This window comes from Thamnophis sirtalis, unplaced genomic scaffold, assembly GCF_051295495.1.
Source record: "Thamnophis sirtalis isolate CommonGarterSnake01/CBP01778 unplaced genomic scaffold, rThaSir2_p1.2 scaffold_5, whole genome shotgun sequence".
In the NCBI taxonomy this organism is placed as follows: Eukaryota; Metazoa; Chordata; class Lepidosauria; order Squamata; family Natricidae; genus Thamnophis; species Thamnophis sirtalis.
Window position 1 is genome coordinate 21,470,623 of NW_028261385.1, and position 18,290 is coordinate 21,488,912.

At 36.0% G+C, this 18,290-nt stretch overlaps 1 protein-coding gene across 3 annotated transcripts in view; it reads left to right on the top strand.

Annotated features, from left to right (window-relative positions):
• The window catches only part of NIPBL (NIPBL cohesin loading factor), a 155,736-nt gene that overhangs the window by 118,035 nt on the left and 19,411 nt on the right, over positions 1-18,290 (top strand). For all 3 annotated transcript variants that reach the window (XM_087715423.1, XM_087715425.1, XM_087715424.1), the window contains 12 exons: positions 294-426; positions 2,390-2,533; positions 6,001-6,090; positions 7,753-7,967; positions 8,089-8,191; positions 11,406-11,504; positions 11,616-11,762; positions 12,053-12,187; positions 12,401-12,499; positions 14,515-14,568; positions 15,354-15,462; positions 17,521-17,657. In XM_087715423.1, the coding sequence (XP_087571549.1) occupies positions 294-426; positions 2,390-2,533; positions 6,001-6,090; positions 7,753-7,967; positions 8,089-8,191; positions 11,406-11,504; positions 11,616-11,762; positions 12,053-12,187; positions 12,401-12,499; positions 14,515-14,568; positions 15,354-15,462; positions 17,521-17,657 (1,465 nt within the window). The remainder of the gene's footprint in view (positions 1-293; positions 427-2,389; positions 2,534-6,000; positions 6,091-7,752; positions 7,968-8,088; positions 8,192-11,405; positions 11,505-11,615; positions 11,763-12,052; positions 12,188-12,400; positions 12,500-14,514; positions 14,569-15,353; positions 15,463-17,520; positions 17,658-18,290) is intronic.

The window sequence follows — 18,290 nt, forward strand, 5'->3', positions numbered from 1 at the left end:
ATATGCAGGTATTTTACTTTTTAAAAATGAGTGCCTTTTTATTATATGTTACCTCAAAAATTAAAAAAATAGCAGAATAGAAATATTTTAAATATATAAATAATCTTGCCATGTTCTGTATCACTACCAAATGGCAGAGGATTATTACTTGACTCATTTAATCGATGTATTAAATCTTTTTCTTTTTTGATGATTTGAATTATTTTAATTTCCAATTTCATTTACCTCAACAATTCCAAAGTTTATAATGTAGTTTGTGTTTAATATAATTCACATTTCATTTTTTTAATCAGATGTGGTAGCAAACAAGGTGAAGAAGATTATAGACCACTTTTCGAGAACTTTGTTCAAGATCTTCTTTCCACTGTCAATAAACCAGAATGGCCAGCTGCAGAATTGCTACTTAGTTTACTGGGAAGATTACTGGTAAGTATATGGATTTTTTTTTTAAAGTTTGAATTTTAACGAACACTTGGCTGGCCAGTGAGGAGGTTGGGGAAGAATATGGGCCAGTCCTGAAGTCTGGGGAAGGCTCTGATGAGGACTTTGTGTCGGAGGCAGAGAGGGGGCCAGAGCCATATGCCAGTTATCAGTTCCTTCAGAGTCAGACATCAGTAAAGCAGACGAACAGCTGGAGCCTGTTCCCAGTGTGTGCATGCGCAGAGTTGCCAGACAAAAGGAAGAGCTAAAGAACAGGGGTTGACTTGGGAGTAAGGCCCAGGTGGGTGATGAATGGCACTCCCAGAAGAAATAAAAGAGGAGCGAAAGGGGAGTGGAGTTTGCAGGAGACAATTAGTTCGCTTAATTGGTTTGTGACTTTCCGTGACTCCTTGCCAAATTTTGCAGATACCGGCCTGTCAGCTTTCCAAGCCAAATAAGGTCTGTAACTGTAAATCCTCCCTTGAAAGACTTTGCTGGATGTGAATGAGCAGAATTCACAGTAAATTAATAAAATGGGTTTTTGTCGGGACAAGGAGTTCCTTCATGTTCTTGGGAAGTCTAGATCAGAACAGACTTTTCCTTCATCACAACTTAATACATCATTCTGAACTTCAGATGTTTTTAGTGAAAAGCACAGTCTCAGTGTGCATTTTTATAGGCACATCTTCTACTTTTTTCTTAATTCTGAACAATTGTCTTAGCAGCCCCAGATCCCAGAATATCTATAATCATTCCTCAAATGTAAGGAAAGTCAGTTTTGTGAATGCACAGATGAACACTCATAGAACTATAACAATGGGTAAATTAAAGGTTCAATGTTTAGGAATTTATTTAACAAAAAAATATTAAACAAAGTTATTTACCAAGTTGTAAATGTATAAGAGCCAATATTTCTAGTTAGAAAAAAGCCAAAATTTATCTTGATTGGGGAAGAATAGTGCGAGAATTAACTTAATTAAAAAACTTTTTAACATGCAACTTAATACACGCCTGATAAAATATTAATGAAATACAAGATCAAAGACTGCATGTAAATAGATGCAGAATTTGAATATTGTAATAAAGAGTATGTAGCAATAGGAGTTTAAGTTAATATTAAATTTACTTCCAATGTTGTATTCAGAGAAAATTGGTACAAGAAGTTCTATTGTTGGCACATTATTCCATTGTTGATCACCAAACTAAATAATTCATTTTCTAAAAACTATAAAAAATGCAATGAGTAAGCTTGGTCATTTGTTGATATTTGGTAGCAATGTAGAAATGCTCAACCAAATGCCTAATTTTAGAAAATAATTTATATTAGAATTTATATTAGAAAATCTTGAAAGTTGAACTTTCCCTGCAACTTCCCTTTTTACTAAATGTTACTGAAGATATTTTTTATTAAATTTTATTTATCTATCCTGAACTAGCTTCCTATATTTTAGCAGTGGTAAGAATATTAGTACTTCTCATTGAAAAAAAAGTTTTTGAGCTCTTTCTTGGTAGAATGGCTAAACTGTATTATAGAACTATGCTTTGAAATCTAAAATAACCTCATATTTAAAAAATAAATCTGTTATGCAATTCAATTTTAATTGGAAAGCATCATCTTTAAATTTTTATGTTTAGAGATTATTTCAGTTTTATAAGAAATTAGATTCCTAGTTTTGATTAATTTGTTATGAACATTTAATCAGTTAGATAACACTCTTTGAAAAGATGCATCAAAATACAAACATTCATCCAGAGTAGCAAGTAGCATTTGTGCAGGCAATAAAAAAGAATATGTTGTTTACTTTTAACTGTGGTTTTTAACTGTGCTTGTCCTTATGTACAACCTGGACATGGATGCATAATCTTGTAAAACTGCCTTTTACCATATTTTTTGGAAACGATCAGGCAATATACAAAGCATATTGAGGGATATAAGATGGGTGTGACAAAAGTGTTGTGTTTTTGCTAGGTTCATCAATTCAGTAATAAATCAACAGAGATGGCTTTGAGAGTGGCATCACTTGACTATCTTGGAACTGTAGCGGCACGATTGAGAAAAGATGCAGTTACTAGCAAAATGGATCAAGGATCTATAGCTCGAATTTTAAAACAGGTTTGATGCTTTTCTTGGTTCTAGGGGAAAATGTTTGAATAATTATTGTAATAAAATATTTTATTAAGATGTATAATAAAGTATAATAAAAAGTAGCATGATACTGAATATATGTGTTGCTGGAAGAAATTATTTTGTACTTGTATTATTCCAACACATCCATGTTGTCAAATTATTCTTAGCAGAGAATTAAAAAAAAAACTTTTTAATTTCAAAACAAACATACAAATCCTCCTTCTTTACATACTGTAGAAAGTGTATCAGCTGGTTACAAAAGGCTTTTGTGCATCTCTTCCACCATCATCAAATATAATTCATATTAATTCAAGTATCTTAACTCAAATATTTATTATATTACCATCATCATACCTCCACTTTTATTTGACTATAGTTATTTAAATGTCCTTCATCCTAAAATATACCAAGATTTAATACATAACCACATGCTGACATTTCATTTACTTATTTATAAAATCCTCCATTAACATTAAATCCTCATATCCTGTTTTAGCTAAACATCCATAATATTTAATACCAAAATTTTCTAATCCTCCATGTATATAATTTATTATCATTATCCTTTCTTTATTTAACTATATCCTATATCATAACATTTTCCTCCTATTAGTTAAAACTTAACTGTGTCTAATTTTGTTTTTTATTATTATTGCTATTAACAATCTTTATATATAGTCCAAAATATTTCTAATATTTCCTTCTCATATCCAATTATTACTTATCATAACAGCTCAATATTGTATACATTACTATCATTATCAATTTTTATTTAACTATACCTTTTATCACTGGATTTAACTAAGTTTAGTTAATTTTGAATTATACTCTTCCATCTATCAACTTGTATCTCTCCCAATAGCAAAGCAATCTTTTATCTACTGCCATTTGTGGATCCAATTCTCCAAACATCTTTTTAAATAAGTCTGTACAGAGTCCTCTTTGCACCTTCTTGTTTGTAGTATCTCCCATATAATGTTGACGCCCTCCTTCTGTTTCCTTTTGTCAGCTTATCTTTAATTCTCAGCAGTGTTATCAAATATTTTGCAAATAGTATTTCATAGTCCATAAGTTCTTTGATGCCTTCTTCTCCTTCTATGTCCTGTCCTTCGAAATAATTTTTCTCTCCATTTAATTCCTCTTGGAATATTCCACTCTTTCCTCCCTCAGAAATAAACCAATTGCCACGAATATCAACAGGCTCAAACTGTTTATATTTGTCTTCCATTTCAATTTTTTGAATTTCCATCTTCTTATTTTGTATTTGATGAACATACTCAGTTTTTTCATCACATTTTGTTGCTAAATGCACCAAATGGTCCAATTTTTTCTCAATTCTTTCCTCTGTATCAAAGACCCTTTTCAAAGCTAAAAGTATCACTTGAAGAGACGCCATGTTTATACGCAGTTATATTTTTTCTTAGAAGCTCAGCAAGATTGAAACACACTCGCAAGCGAAAACAAACTACAGAGGAACAGCTGTACAATCTTATCAGATCTTAAGCCAGAGCAGCCAAGCAATAAAAGTGTTGAGATGTAAGCAGCCAATTTATAGCTTACAGAGAGTCAGAAGAGATGTTAGGGTAATCCATCCATTTGAAAAGGTTTACTTAGAATCAATCCATGTAAATAACATTTAGAAAGTAAGATAACCACTGTCCAGAACCATTACAAAAATCAAATTCGCCGCTAAGTTCTTCTATTCTTTGATTTAAGTTAGTTTTTAAATTTTATAGGCAGTCCATTTTTTAAAAAACAATAAAAGTTTCTTACCAGCTTAACACTTCTCCTCCATATTGCCCTGATTTTGTCAGCCTTGATAGACTGGAATTTTTATTGCCAGCAGAAGACTTTGCCTTGCTTTTCTCGGAGATTTTGCGATATCCCCGAGATCAGCAAGATGTAATCTTCCTGTTCACCATCTCTTCGGGATGATTTAGGTCCATTGGAACCCCCCAGAAATAAAAGTGTCGAGTGCGATCTCAGAGCTTTGAGATCGCGCGTCATCTCGTCATGGCATCAGCCCCTCACCCTTAGCAGAGAATTTTTGATGTTCCTTATTTCAATTAATTTAACAATAATAATATTGAGAGACGAGCCAGTTTAATGTAGCTGTTAATGCATCAAGTTAGAAACTGGAAAATTCTGAGTATTGGGGGTGTTTTTTAGTGCCTTTGAAGTTATTCTTGACTCCTGGCAGTCTGGACAAGTTTCTGCAGTTTTCTTGGCAAGATTTTAGAAATAATTTGGAATTGCCTCCTTCCTAGGACTAAAAGAAAGTGACTGGCCCAAGGTCCCCTGTCTGGCTTTGCCATCTCCTTAGTTCATTGCAACCTTCTTTTCCCCTTCATGAAAAATCAGGATATGAAAAGAACTTACCTATTTTCTACCAATTCACTTCTGTGAACAGGTTGATAAGTTTTGTTCATTCCCTCACAATATAACTTTGTTAAATACGTGGAGTTTTCCTCTGATTCTTTAAATATCATGGGCATATAGATTGAATTCATGGATGTTTGTTCTCATTTGGAAATTAATTTTTTTAGGGCGACTGCAGTACCGGAAAGACTGATTTTGAGCCCTTTTTTAATGAACAAAAATGAATTAGTATTGCATTCCAATATCTCATTTCTATCATTGATTAAAATCATAAATGTATTGTATTCCATAGAACCAGAAATTTCCTATGTAGGTAAGATTTTTATAAGCTATGATGCTTATCTTCAGTAAGCAACTTTCTTCAGGTAGTCCAATTGTGTAAATTATCTACTTCTGTTATGAACTGGTGACACAACCGTTAATAGGTTAGCTGCAATATCTGCCAATTCCTTAAAATTGTCTCCTTTCTGGAACTATCATTCCAAGCTTTAAGATTCATCAACCTTACTAGTATTTCTTTGAGCGTAGCTAATGGTAAGAGAGGGAAGATTCATTTCTAACAATATTGGCAAATTGTTTCAAAAGCGATGAAATGCAGGTTGCAGGTTTGCACTCGTGTCAGAAGCACTGAGACTATTTCTGGTTGAAAGGAATAGTGACATCACCATTGCTCAGGGGATTCCCAGTTAGGGGCTCCTTTCATGTCCCTGGCGGGAGCTGGATTAAAACACAAGCTCACCTGCCCCACAGCAGCACTTGAACACAGGATTGCTAACCTCCAATCTAGCATCCTAACCATAAGAGCTACCATGCTCCAAATCGCAAATTATGCCTCTCTAAATTTCTAAACATGCCTCTATAGCCACAAGTTACTCAACACAAGTAAAAAAAAAATGTTGAAGTCTTGAAATTTAGACAGGCATTGCAAGTTATGACTGTCTAAATTTCAAGACTGCAACATTTATTTTATCAGCGTTGAGTACCTTGAGGCATGTTTAGAATACACAGCCATCTTGGTCTTATGTATTCTGATGTTGGGAAGAATGTCAAATGTATATTTCTATATTTTATAGGTCTCAGGAGGCGACGATGAAATCCAACAGTTGCAAAAGGCATTATTAGATTATTTGGAAGAAAATACAGAAACTGATGCCTCATTACTGGTAGGTTGTTAGAATAAAAGTTGATTTAAAATATTTTTCTCAATAAAACTAGGTAGTGAGTTTTTAGACTCATGTATTCTGCTGTTGGGTTTCACTTAAATGGAGGCTGGTATTTTCCTTTCACACTGCTCCTTACTAAGGCCACTTTGGTGGGCTTTGGGTTTACTGTGTCTACTTTTGAGTCTACTGTGGAGGAGGCTCCAGTCATTTATTATTTTTCATTTATTTTGATTATTTATATCCCACCTTCATTATTTATGCAAATAAATAATGCATAAAGGTGCCAAACATATTACACCTTCCTCCTATTTTCCCCACAACAACAACCTTGTGTGATGAGTTGGACTGAGAGCCCAATGAGGCCCAATGACCTCAATACTAGCTCTCCCAGTTGCAGTTGTTAAGCAATCATGTGGGTTGTTAAGTGGAGTGCTGAAAAAATGGCCCTTTCCCTGTCTCACAACACCAGAGTGACCCGAGCTTGGGCCCTCTCCCTAACCCACCATGCCTGGTTTCACTTACCTTTGCCTTTTTCTGCAGTTGCAGCCTAGCCAATGCGAGACATGGCCTTCCTACTGAGGCTGCCATGTGCCATCCTGCAAGTGAGCCCCAATCTCATGATTGTTGGAAGGCTCCTTCTCCAAATTGTATGATTTGGAGAAAGGGCCTCCCAAACAATCATGATAACTAACAACTAATAAGAACTAGCACTGATGATGTTACCTAGTTTGGTAATGAAACATCTGCAATAAAACGAGCAAGCTCACAGAAAGCTACAAAAGCTACTGAATGCGATATTTCTAAAGAATTAGAAATCTGCCTTCAGAATGATGTCATTCACAACACTTGGCAACTGGTTGTAAGTGCACGTGAAATATATTAGTGTGACCATGTTGGCAGCACTGTTTTTTAGTGTCTGGAAGTGCTTTACGGGTTATAAAACACCGATTCCAAGGCTGTCATAATTTTGAGTGATCATTTAAATGACTCTCAAAAATCAAGAACTACCTGCACGATACATAATGCCGCCTTTCCTCTAGAAAGTTCCAATTCAGTGATTATAGGAATTTGCCTTATTTCCAATGAGCACTAGTCCATTTCATGCAGTGTTGTTTACAGCTGATTTTCCCAGTGTAGATTTTTTTAGATTGAGAAAGTAACTTCCATCTTTCCTGACCAGTGGCTACGCTGGATCAACACACGACTTGACCTGATTTTACAACCTTTTTTGGTGGTGTTATTAAGCAAGCACTGCAATCATTAAGAGAACCCATTTTCTTCAATAGATGTTTTTTTACTAGAAACCGGAAGTAATTGCTTGAAACCAACACAAACTGCTGAAAGTTATGGTAACATGACTGTGAAATGCTGCAAATGGCCATAAATGCAAACTGGTGCTGAGCACTCAAAATTCATATAACGGGGGTAGTAATGCTGCTGTTGTAACTACAGAACTGGGTGATAAGTAGCGCTGAGCAGGTCCATCATAATTTTGAATGGTCATTAGATGAGGATTACCTGTATCTGCATTAACTGGTAGCAGCTCTCTTGAATTATATTAATATTTTTAAACCAGGAAATAATATAATGTTGAAAACATTTTTTTAATTGAACAGCCTCTGACTTTTTTCTTTCTTCCCATTCATGGTCCGATTATACCAGTTTTCTCGGAAATTTTATATAGCTCAGTGGTTTCGGGATACTACTATGGAGACTGAGAAAGCAATGAAGTCTCAGAAGGATGAAGACTCATCTGAAGGAACTCACCATTCAAAAGAGGTTGAGACAACAGGACAAATTATGCATCGAGCAGAAGGTCGCAAAAAATTCCTTCGAAAAATCATTAAAACAGCACCATCTCAGTTCAGTACATTAAAGTGAGTTTTCTGGATTGTTCAGTAAAAACAGGTTTATTTATTTTAAGGTCCTTTTTGGCTTTCTTGTGTCCTGTACTTTTTTCCTTAAAGTCTAAAGTAACTATGTGCAACTTTGTTACAGGATGAATTCTGATACTGTGGACTATGAAGATGCTTGCTTGATTGTACGCTATTTGGCCTCTATGAGGCCGTTTGCCCAGAGCTTCGATATTTATTTGACACAGGTAAACTCTGCTGGAAGTTTTAATGCAATGAGGATTGTTTCCTGATTCCAAGCACTTATGCAGTAATGTGCAATATCTGTTCATTGTTGAGCATAGGTATTTAATAGGCTGTGATTACACCACGTTTCCATGGTTCTTTTTATCAGTTACATGAACATTTTTATTTATTCTGCATGCCTTTCATACCTTCCTAAAATGTGATACATTCTATACATGAGATCATTCAATCGAATCATTGTCTTAAAAGGATAAGGAAGGATAATACCTTTTCATGAACTTCATCTTTATTGATTTGCATTTATTATTAGGGATATGAGCTGTATCATGTTTGCAATTGTTATAGCACTGTCATAAATATAATCTGAATTTAACAAAGTGATTGCTCACATTTCTTGGAGAATGAATTGCCAGATATAGACGACCAATATTTTTCCCCATCTGAACTCTGTTTAATCAGTTTATACATCTGCCAAACGAAATTGAGATTTTGAGCATTGAATTAAGAACAAGTGAACAAAAAATAACTGAATCAAAAGGGAAAATATAATAGTTGAGATCAACTCTAATAATTCTCTTTCATCTTTAGAGCCGCAGTCCCCAACCTTTCCTGCTCTGCGGACCTGCAGTGGCTGGGGGGCAGGAGAGGGAATGCTTTCACCTTCATACCCACTGCTTGCACAAATGCAGTTTTGTGCACTTCCACCACGTCATTTCTGCGGCCCAGTTCTAAACAGGCCAAAGCCGGCACTGGACCACAGACCAGGATTTGGGGACCCCTGCTTTAGAGAATATAACAACTTTCTCCAGTGCTCAGAGTAAAAGTCATGTTTTCAAAGTCTAGTAAAAGGCCATCAGGGTTACAACCTGTTGCATCCTGAGAATGCTGTTCCATAGGGCAGGTCCCATAACAAGAAGGCATGCATCTTACATCCCATCATGTGGTATGACTTCATAGAAAAGACTCAAAGCATGTCAACCCTATTGGATCTTATGGGACATTCAAACATAATTAAAGCCCAGTGGTTCTGTAAATAATCCTATATCATGTAGGATTTTGTAAATGGTAAACAGTACAGACCCTTGAATTGCACCTGGACATTTTAAGGATATTTTTTTTTTGTATTTGTATTTATTGAGTATTTGTATGCCGCCCTTTTCCCTGAGGGGACTCAGGGCGGCTCACAACAATCAGGGGAAGGGAGTGCAAGACAAGACTTAAAAAAGAAAAAAAAAAAATCGTGAATAAAAGAAAATTATCCATAAAACACAACATTCACTCAACATTCGGGCGGGGTGAGAGTAATCCTATCCCCAGGCCTGACGGGATAGCCAGATCTTGAGGGCTGTGCGGAAGGCCTGGACTGTGGCGAGGGTACGGATCTCCACGGGGAGGTTGTTCCATAATGTCGGAGCTGCAACTGAGAAGGCTCTCCTCCGCGTAGTCGCCAGTCGGCACTGACTGGCGGATGGAATACGGAGGAGGCCTACTCTGTGCGATCTGATGGGACGCGGGGAGGTTATTGGCAGAAGGCGGTCTCTCAAATAGTCAGATCCACTACCATGGAGCGCTTTATAGGTGGTAAGTAAGACCTTGAAGTGCACCCGACGATCAACAGGTAGCCAGCGCAGCTCGCGGAGGATTGGTGTTATATGGGCGAACCGTGGTGCGCCCATGATCACTCGCGCGGCCGCGTTCTGAACTAGCTGAAGTCGCCGGATGCTCTTCAAGGGCAGCCCCATGTAGAGCACATTGCAGTATTCCAGCCTAGAGATCACAAGGGCTCGAGTGACTGTTGTGAGAGCCTCCCGGTCCAGGTAGGGCCGCAACTGGCGCACCAGGCGAACCTGGGCAAATGCCCCCCTGGTCACAGCCGACAAGTGATGGTCAAAACTCAGCTGTGGATCCAGGAGGACTCCCAAGTTGCGGACCCTGTCTGAGGGGTATAAATTTTGCCCCCCCAGCCTGATTGGTGGCACGTTGACCAAATTTTTGGGAGGAAAACACAACAGCCACTCGGTCTTTTCCGGGTTGAGTACCAGTTTGTTAGCTCTCATCCAGTCTTTAACAGCCTCAAGGCCCCGGTTCATCACGTCCACCGCTTCATTGAGTTGGCACGGGGCGGACAGATACAACTGCGTATCGTCCGCATATTGATGGTACTTAATCCCATATATGCAGTTGGCAGATCAGATGGATTTGTGCAAAGGCTTTCTGGCTGCAGTTGCCATCTGCTAAAAATCAGGTGCCAAAGATCTCTCAAATTGTGTATCTTGTCTGTCTGGGGGAATGATACCGTATCTAGATTTAATGATGGAAGATCACCATATTGGGGGCGTGTGGGTGGCTAAGACCCACAGCATTCAGTATGATTAAGTCTAAATCTGTTCTTCTCCATCCGGACTCCTGCAGCCTCCAAATGCTGGGAATTTTTTTTTAAGTATAACTTTATTGGCCGCGGTGGAGAAGCATAATATGCTTCATCCTTACATTAATGATACTTATACCATGCAAATGGATAATCTTGCCAGGAAACCTCATGTAGTTGTTAAATAGAAGTGGGAAATTTTGAATCTTGATCCTCTCTTCTGGGGTGTTAGCAGTTCCTTCACCTCAGACTTTGTATCTTCTGTAGATTTTTATGAATACTGTCTATTCCCTTAACTAAGACATTTACAAAGATAATAAACAGTACAAGGCTCAAAATCGAATGCTGTGATATTCCACTGCATTCCTTCTCCTATGTGGACATAGACCCATTAAGGATCATAGTTGTTCAATCAAATGCGAAACTATCTGATAGTGGGATCATCCATCACACATTTTAAGGCGTCTATGGTCTAACTTATCAAATGTTTTACTAAAGTTTAAGTACGCTACATCCACTGTATCTCCTTAGTCTACTAATCTGGTCACATTGTCAAAGAAATATCAACCCTCTATAAGAAAATAATAAAAATTTGTCTCGCACCTATTTTGAAAAAAATCAATGTTGGTTTCTGATAAACTGTTAGAAACTTAGGGTTCACAAGCCCATTCCTTTCAAGGATTTTGCCAGGTATTGATCAAACTATTGTTATAATTCTCTTTGCAAGGTTATGACAGATGATTAAATAGCTACTTTTTATTTTGCTTTAATCTTGGAATGATTCCACTGCATGTTTGTTTTCAGAAAGTAATAAGTAGTGATTAACAAATGCCATTTTTTAAAAATAGATTCTGCGTGTGCTTGGTGAAAATGCAATAGCTGTTCGAACAAAAGCCATGAAGTGTTTGTCTGAAGTAGTTGCTGTGGACCCCAGCATTCTAGCCAGGGTAAGAAAAAGAAAAGGAGAGACAATATCTAACCAGCCATTTGTATTTATTCTCTCACTCAACTCTTCTGGTTTTGTTTATGTGCCTTTATATTTTGCTTGTTGTTTATAGTTGGATATGCAACGAGGTGTTCATGGACGGTTAATGGATAATTCCACAAGTGTGCGAGAAGCAGCTGTGGAGTTACTGGGTCGGTTTGTGCTTTGTCGACCACAGCTTGCCGAACAGTATTATGACATGCTGATTGAGCGAATATTGGTATGAATAGTTTTACATTTTCCTCTGTTATGTATGAGCATTTACAGACTGAAATTTGAAACATAGTTACAGTTTTTGTTAATCCAAGCTTCTTGGATTTTATTATGGTAGATTAGGAGAACTTTGTCATTTGCAGAAATTTTAAAAAAAGTGCACCATATAACCATAATGTATCAACTATTGGTTGCTATTAAAGTTTTTATATCTGTTTTTTATTTTTATTTTTTAGTTAATAATATGCAATGTTGTAAATTATAGAAAATATGTTTGTCTTCTTTTTCCTCCCTTAGGATACTGGTATTAGTGTCAGAAAAAGAGTAATAAAGATTCTTAGAGATATCTGCATTGAACAACCAACCTTCCCCAAAATTACAGAAATGTGTGTGAAAATGATTCGCAGAGTTAATGATGAAGAAGGCATTAAGGTATATGCAGCATGTGTTGCTTCTGTTATAGCTTGCTTTGATTTTACTTTCCCTTGACTTATACATTCACGTTAAATTGAATTGAGCTCTTGTGAGCAATGTTACTGTAGCTTGGCTAGTAGTGGTAATAATGCTGCTTATTGAAATTTATACTTACTTCTTTTTAAGGTTTAACGACTTAATTTTCTTAATAGATATATTTTTTATTTACAGAAATTGGTAAATGAGACATTCCAGAAATTATGGTTCACTCCAACCCCACATAATGACAAAGAAGCTATGACCAGAAAAATCCTGAACATCACAGATGTGGTATGAATGGGACTATTTGTAGTAAACATTTATGTCTGTGTTCAAAAGTATATTTTCCTAGTATTTCTTTTTCATCTTTTTAAGACTAAGTGTTACTTCATTGGTGTCACTCAAACAAAAGCAATACAGGTAGTCCATGAGCTTCAACAGCAATTGGGAGTGAACACAATGTAAGTTGTCAAGTGTGACAGCATTGCTTAGCTACAGAAATTCCTATAGTCCCAATTGCCATTTTTAACTGAATCTCACAGTCCTTAGATGGGGTAGCTTTCTGCTGGCACTACCAGACTTCCTGATGGCACAGCCAAAGTCACTGAGGAAGCCGGCAGGAATTTATAGTCCCAGACCCGCAGGCAAGTAAATGGCCATTAAATCAAGGAGGAAATGAAGGAGCGCAGGAGGAGGAGAGGGAGGATGTGTGAGAGGTATGGGAAGGTTGTGAAGTTGGTTTGGGGAGGTTGCTAGGGGATGGTATAGGTTGGAGAGGGTTAGGGGATGCAAGGAGCACCACATGGGAGAGAAGGAGGGTGAGTGCAAGAATAAACTTGCAGGTGGGGGGGGGTGCATAAGTGCAGTGTGTGCTGGGGTGTTGGAGTGTGTGAGAATGGATCAGCGAGGAAGTATGAGAGAAGTTCTACACAGATCATTGAGGATATGAGGGGGTGCATGAGAAAAATCTTAGGGATCAGAAAATTTACCCTGGATGTGAGTCAGGGAGGGTGTGAGGGAAACATAGAATCAGGGATGCTGCCTAGGAGTGCAGAAGTGGCCAATGCAGCATCAGCATAGAGGGGTTGGGGCAGAATTTGTGCCCCAGCAATTCGTAACCTTCCTTTCTGGCTTCCTATTGACTTTCTAGGGAAGCTGACAGGGAAGATTGCAAATGGTGATGATGGGGCACTTGTAAACTGGTCATTTGAATGAATTGCCAAGCTCCAAGTTCAGAATCACATGACTACAGGAGTGTTGGGTTAGCTGGAACTCCAAGGACCAGCTGTATTCATCATTAATTCAGCGCTGTCATTACTTCAAATGGTTGCTGAATGAATGATTATAGGGCAAGGGCTTCATGTAGTACAAATATTTTATTTTTCTGGTTGGGTTTTGAAAAATCTGAAAAATTGTTTTATTGCTACATGTGCTAAGTAAAGGTTGGCTATTTTATAAAAGAAGGGTAGAGATTTTATTGAATTGTATCTCTCATTAGCTCTAGCTGGCAAAGGGCAAAATATGATAAAAAGGACAGTCTGCCAACATCTGGAGAATTACGCATTATGCACTGCTATTTTACACTCTGCTTTGTTGGATTTTGTATTTGTGTAGTGTCTGATCCCAACCACTTTGTCTAAGACGTTGTGTTATGTGCTTTGTTGCCTAACAAATTATAGTTGGACCACGATTTAGCATAATATATGTATCCAAACTTTTAGGCACATCAATACATTTTAAACGTTTGTTTTTATTAGCTAGATTAATATGATGTAGAACTTGTTTCCCAATAGGTTTGTGTTTATAAAACTTATAGCATATTTGATTTTTTTAAAATTAGTGAGAAAAATTGGAATAGCATAATGTGGAAGAAAAATATATATAATTGCATTATATAATGCTATCAAGTTCAGCTAAGACTAAGGATTCTTGAAAACAATCCATTTTACTTGGATATCTTGTTTATTAGGTATAAACAATTAACTTTTTTTGTATGAAAGTTCAAATGCTTCAGTAGATATTTAATCTGTTAAATGTCAATTAAAATAGTGTTATGAAAATAGCATTGATATGTGCATAGACCAAGCTTCTGGAGGAAAAACATTTGTCCTACTATGTATTAGTTTAGCATTCTATGTTCAAAATTACAGGTTTCTTTCCCCTAATTTGGTGGTTTTCATAGATTATGAACAGCTTTCTGAGAAATTGATGTATTTTATAGATATTCTCTGTGTGTATTAATATGTGAACTCAGAATGTAACAAATAAATTTATTTGCAAATAAAATTTACACTTCTTTTTCATAGGTTGCAGCTTGTAGAGATACAGGATATGATTGGTTTGAACAGCTTCTTCAGAATGTACGTAATGATTCAGATATTCTGGACCTTGATTTCATTCAAATACCTTTTATTTTTATCTTTTTTCAAACAGAATTGATGCAGCTTTTTAGTAACACAACAAATAGAAAAGGGATATTCAAATTAATCAATACAAAAGTCAATTAACAATCTAATAAGAATTTAGGAGGTCCCATTATCAGTAAAAAATGACTTTCTTACTGGTTTGTAGGTAAATCAAACGATGGAAATGAAAAGAATCTCTCCCCATTGTATTGGAAATATTGACATGCCTCCTCCATCCATTAGGCAAGACACTATGATAATTCAAAAATGAATTACATTATTTCATGGATGAATATCTTCTTCATATTGCTTATTCATTAATGCTTTTTACATATTATTCTTAATTCTTGAAAGGCTACTTTGCGTAGCTTAGTTTTCTTGACATATTTATTAAGGCATGTATCCTAGTTCAGTTATAAATAATTAAAAAAGCTTTAAGACTTGTAGCCCAGGTTTATGATAAGCAGTAAATGAATATACACATGAATAACAAGCAAAGTGAGTTAGTTCACATTTTTTTTTAGAATAATGTATACTATTTGATAAATATTTATTGACTGTTTAAGCTTCTAAATAAAAATCAATTTAAATTAACACTTTAAATAAGTTTCCTTAAAATGTATTTTGGGGTAATCTGTTCTCCGTTATTACTTCAAATTAGTGGTTTATTTTTGTTATATCCAGTTAGATGCTGTCTTTAATTTTCTTTTACAAAAGACTATATTCTGTTTATTTTACAGTTGTTAAAATCAGAAGAGGATGCGTCATACAAACCTGTCAAGAAAGCCTGTACTCAACTTGTGGACAATTTGGTTGAGCATATTCTGAAGTATGAGGAATCTTTGGCAGGTAAAGCATCTATGACCATTTCAATCATATACTATTAAAATAGCTTGTTGGTAGCAATTTAAAATTAAGATAGCTTGCTGGTAGCAATTTTTCCTCCTTTCTTTGTGTGCACAGATTTCTCTCTGTTATTTTCTGTCTCTTCCTTTATTTCTGCTTCTCATAACATCAGTAGGGAAGCATTTCTGAGCAAACTTATATTAGAGCATTTAGGCAATGCCACTCTTACATAAACAAATCTATCTAATTTGTTAAAAGCCACCAACAGATTAGCCCCTCAGAGACAAGGAAATTTATATCAGTGCAACGGATTAATAGAATGGAGTGGAAGGGAAAGGGAAAGTGGGAAGGAAGGAAGATAAAGAAAGAAAAGAAAACCTTCATCCAGCCTCTCCAGTCTTCTACAAAAAATGCTTGCATAGTACTCCTACTTAGAAGCCACTAGATTTCCTGCGGAAATAGAAAACAACTTTCTTACAAGCCATTGGGTGGCAGCAAAGATTCTCCTCTGGGTGGTTGAAAAATGCTTCCAAAAGAGGCAAAACTTTTTTGATACTTCTATTTTCCTCAAGAAAAGGTTTTTCTTTGCAATTTAAGAGACTAATTTCTCACTGTTTTAATTCGTTAAAAAGTTAAAATGACCACTAATATTAATGGACAGAAGGAATAAATAATGTAATGAATTTTAGACACTTTCTTGTGAGAGTGGACCCTTAGATAAAGGGATTTTACTTTTCATCACAATTTCAGTTTGTGAGGGGAAATGCTCAATACAGCATGACATGATGGTTTATCTCAGCCTTGTTTGAGATCACAACTTATTTGGTTATTTTATTTATTTCATTACTGCCTTTATTATTTTTACAAATAGTTCAAGGTAATAAACACGTCCAACACATCTTAGTTTTTCTGGTGTAATGTATCTTGAGACTACATTCCTATTAACTTGGAATGGCTATCATTTGTTGTTGTTTGTTGCGAAGTCGTGTACGACCCATCACAACCCCATGGACAACGTTCCTCCAGGCCTTCCTGTCCTCTACTATCCCCCAGAGTCCATTTAAACTCATGCTGACTGCTTTAGTGACTCCATCCAGCCACCTTAGTCTCTGTCGTCCCCTTCTTCTTTTGCCCTCAGTCTTTCCCAGCATTAGGCTCTTCTCCAGTGAGTTCTTCCTTCTCATTAAGTGTCCAAAGTACTATCCTTTATGAATAGACAAACTAGAAGTAATTGCATAATTTTTCAGAATTGCAATGCAAAGGAAGGCCAAATCACATTCAGGTTTTGTTTTATTCTTTAATTATGCTCTTAGTGTTTCTGCTTCAGGCTCTTAGCCACAGTATAGAACTGGAAAGCTTTCAGGAATAGGATATAGTATAAAAAAAACTAGATCACATGATTTGCAGTCATCCAAGAAAGTAGGAGTTCAATCACTTAGGTACTTCTGCTAAAAGTTAAAAGGAACTGTTATGTGAAATATCCATTATCTTTTTGATTCCTTGGGGTCATTCTGAAGAGGAATATGAAAAAGTGGGGGGTCTGTCCAGATGAGCTCATATTATTATAATGCAAAGGATCACAATTAAAGTGAGACTTTATAACTATTAAAATGTGCACTGTTAGTTTAATTTACATTGGGAAAATAATATTGGTTTTCTGAATATAGTGTTTCCTATTGCTATATGCTTTATTTATTTATTTAAAATATTGTCATGGTGATAATATTGAACGTAAGACCAAATAATATCTGAAATCTATGATAATAGTACTAGCTTTAAGACTGGAATCAGGTTTTGGCCTGATCAATAATATTTCTGTTTGGGCTATCATAAACAGTGGCTTACAAAGCACATGAAAGGATAAAGGAACTGTGTGGTGCCCAGCGCTTTCCCAGTCAGCAATCATTTATTTTTGCAGCACAATATGATGCTACGCATAATCAGGCCAACTATAAATATTCTCACTTGAGAGACTTGATTCAGCTGGCCATTTAGATTAATGATTGATTGGCAGATGAGTGTTTGTGTGGGCTTATATAAATAATGATATTTCTTTTCCAGATTCTGACAACAAGGGTTTGAATTCAAGTCGCTTGGTAGCTTGCATAACCACTTTATTTTTATTCAGCAAAATCAGGCCTCAGTTAATGGTCAAACATGCTATGACCATGCAACCATATCTTACAACTAAATGCAGTGTAAGTATTAACATATCCAGATTGCTTATCTTTATAGTATCTGTTTCAGCTGAAGTTAAGATTAATGTATGGGTAGAAACCACTAAAATCTGCTTTGAGACTATTTAGTTGTCCGCTTCTAGGGTTGTTCTTACTACTATTTAACTTTTATCATTCCCATTGTTGTGGTTTAATAAGCTGCTTTAAAATTCTTTTTGAATTTATTACATCTATTCTTCTAGGTTTTAAATTTGCTTGTTAAATGACTTGTTTTGAAGAATTTTTAGACAATAAGAACAATTTGATAATGGAATTGATTATCCAGAGAGAAGTGAGTTTGGAAATGTGGAAAGTGGAGATGTTCAAAGAGAAACTACGTAGCTTTTTTCTGGGACTTCTTTCATTCATATTCTTGCACTGAGCAGGGGATGGACTTAATTGCCATTTCCAACTTTGTGTTTCTACGTTTTGTATGTTTTTATTTTCATTCTAACATTTCTGCCCCATTTTTCATCATTTAAATGATTCAAAAGTAGGATAGAAACAATCCAGTCTATCAGCCCTCTAAGATTTTCTCAGGTACCTTTTGAGTAATGAGAGTTGCACACTAAAAAAAGGTACTAGTTCATGTACACAAGTTGTGACTGCTGAGTT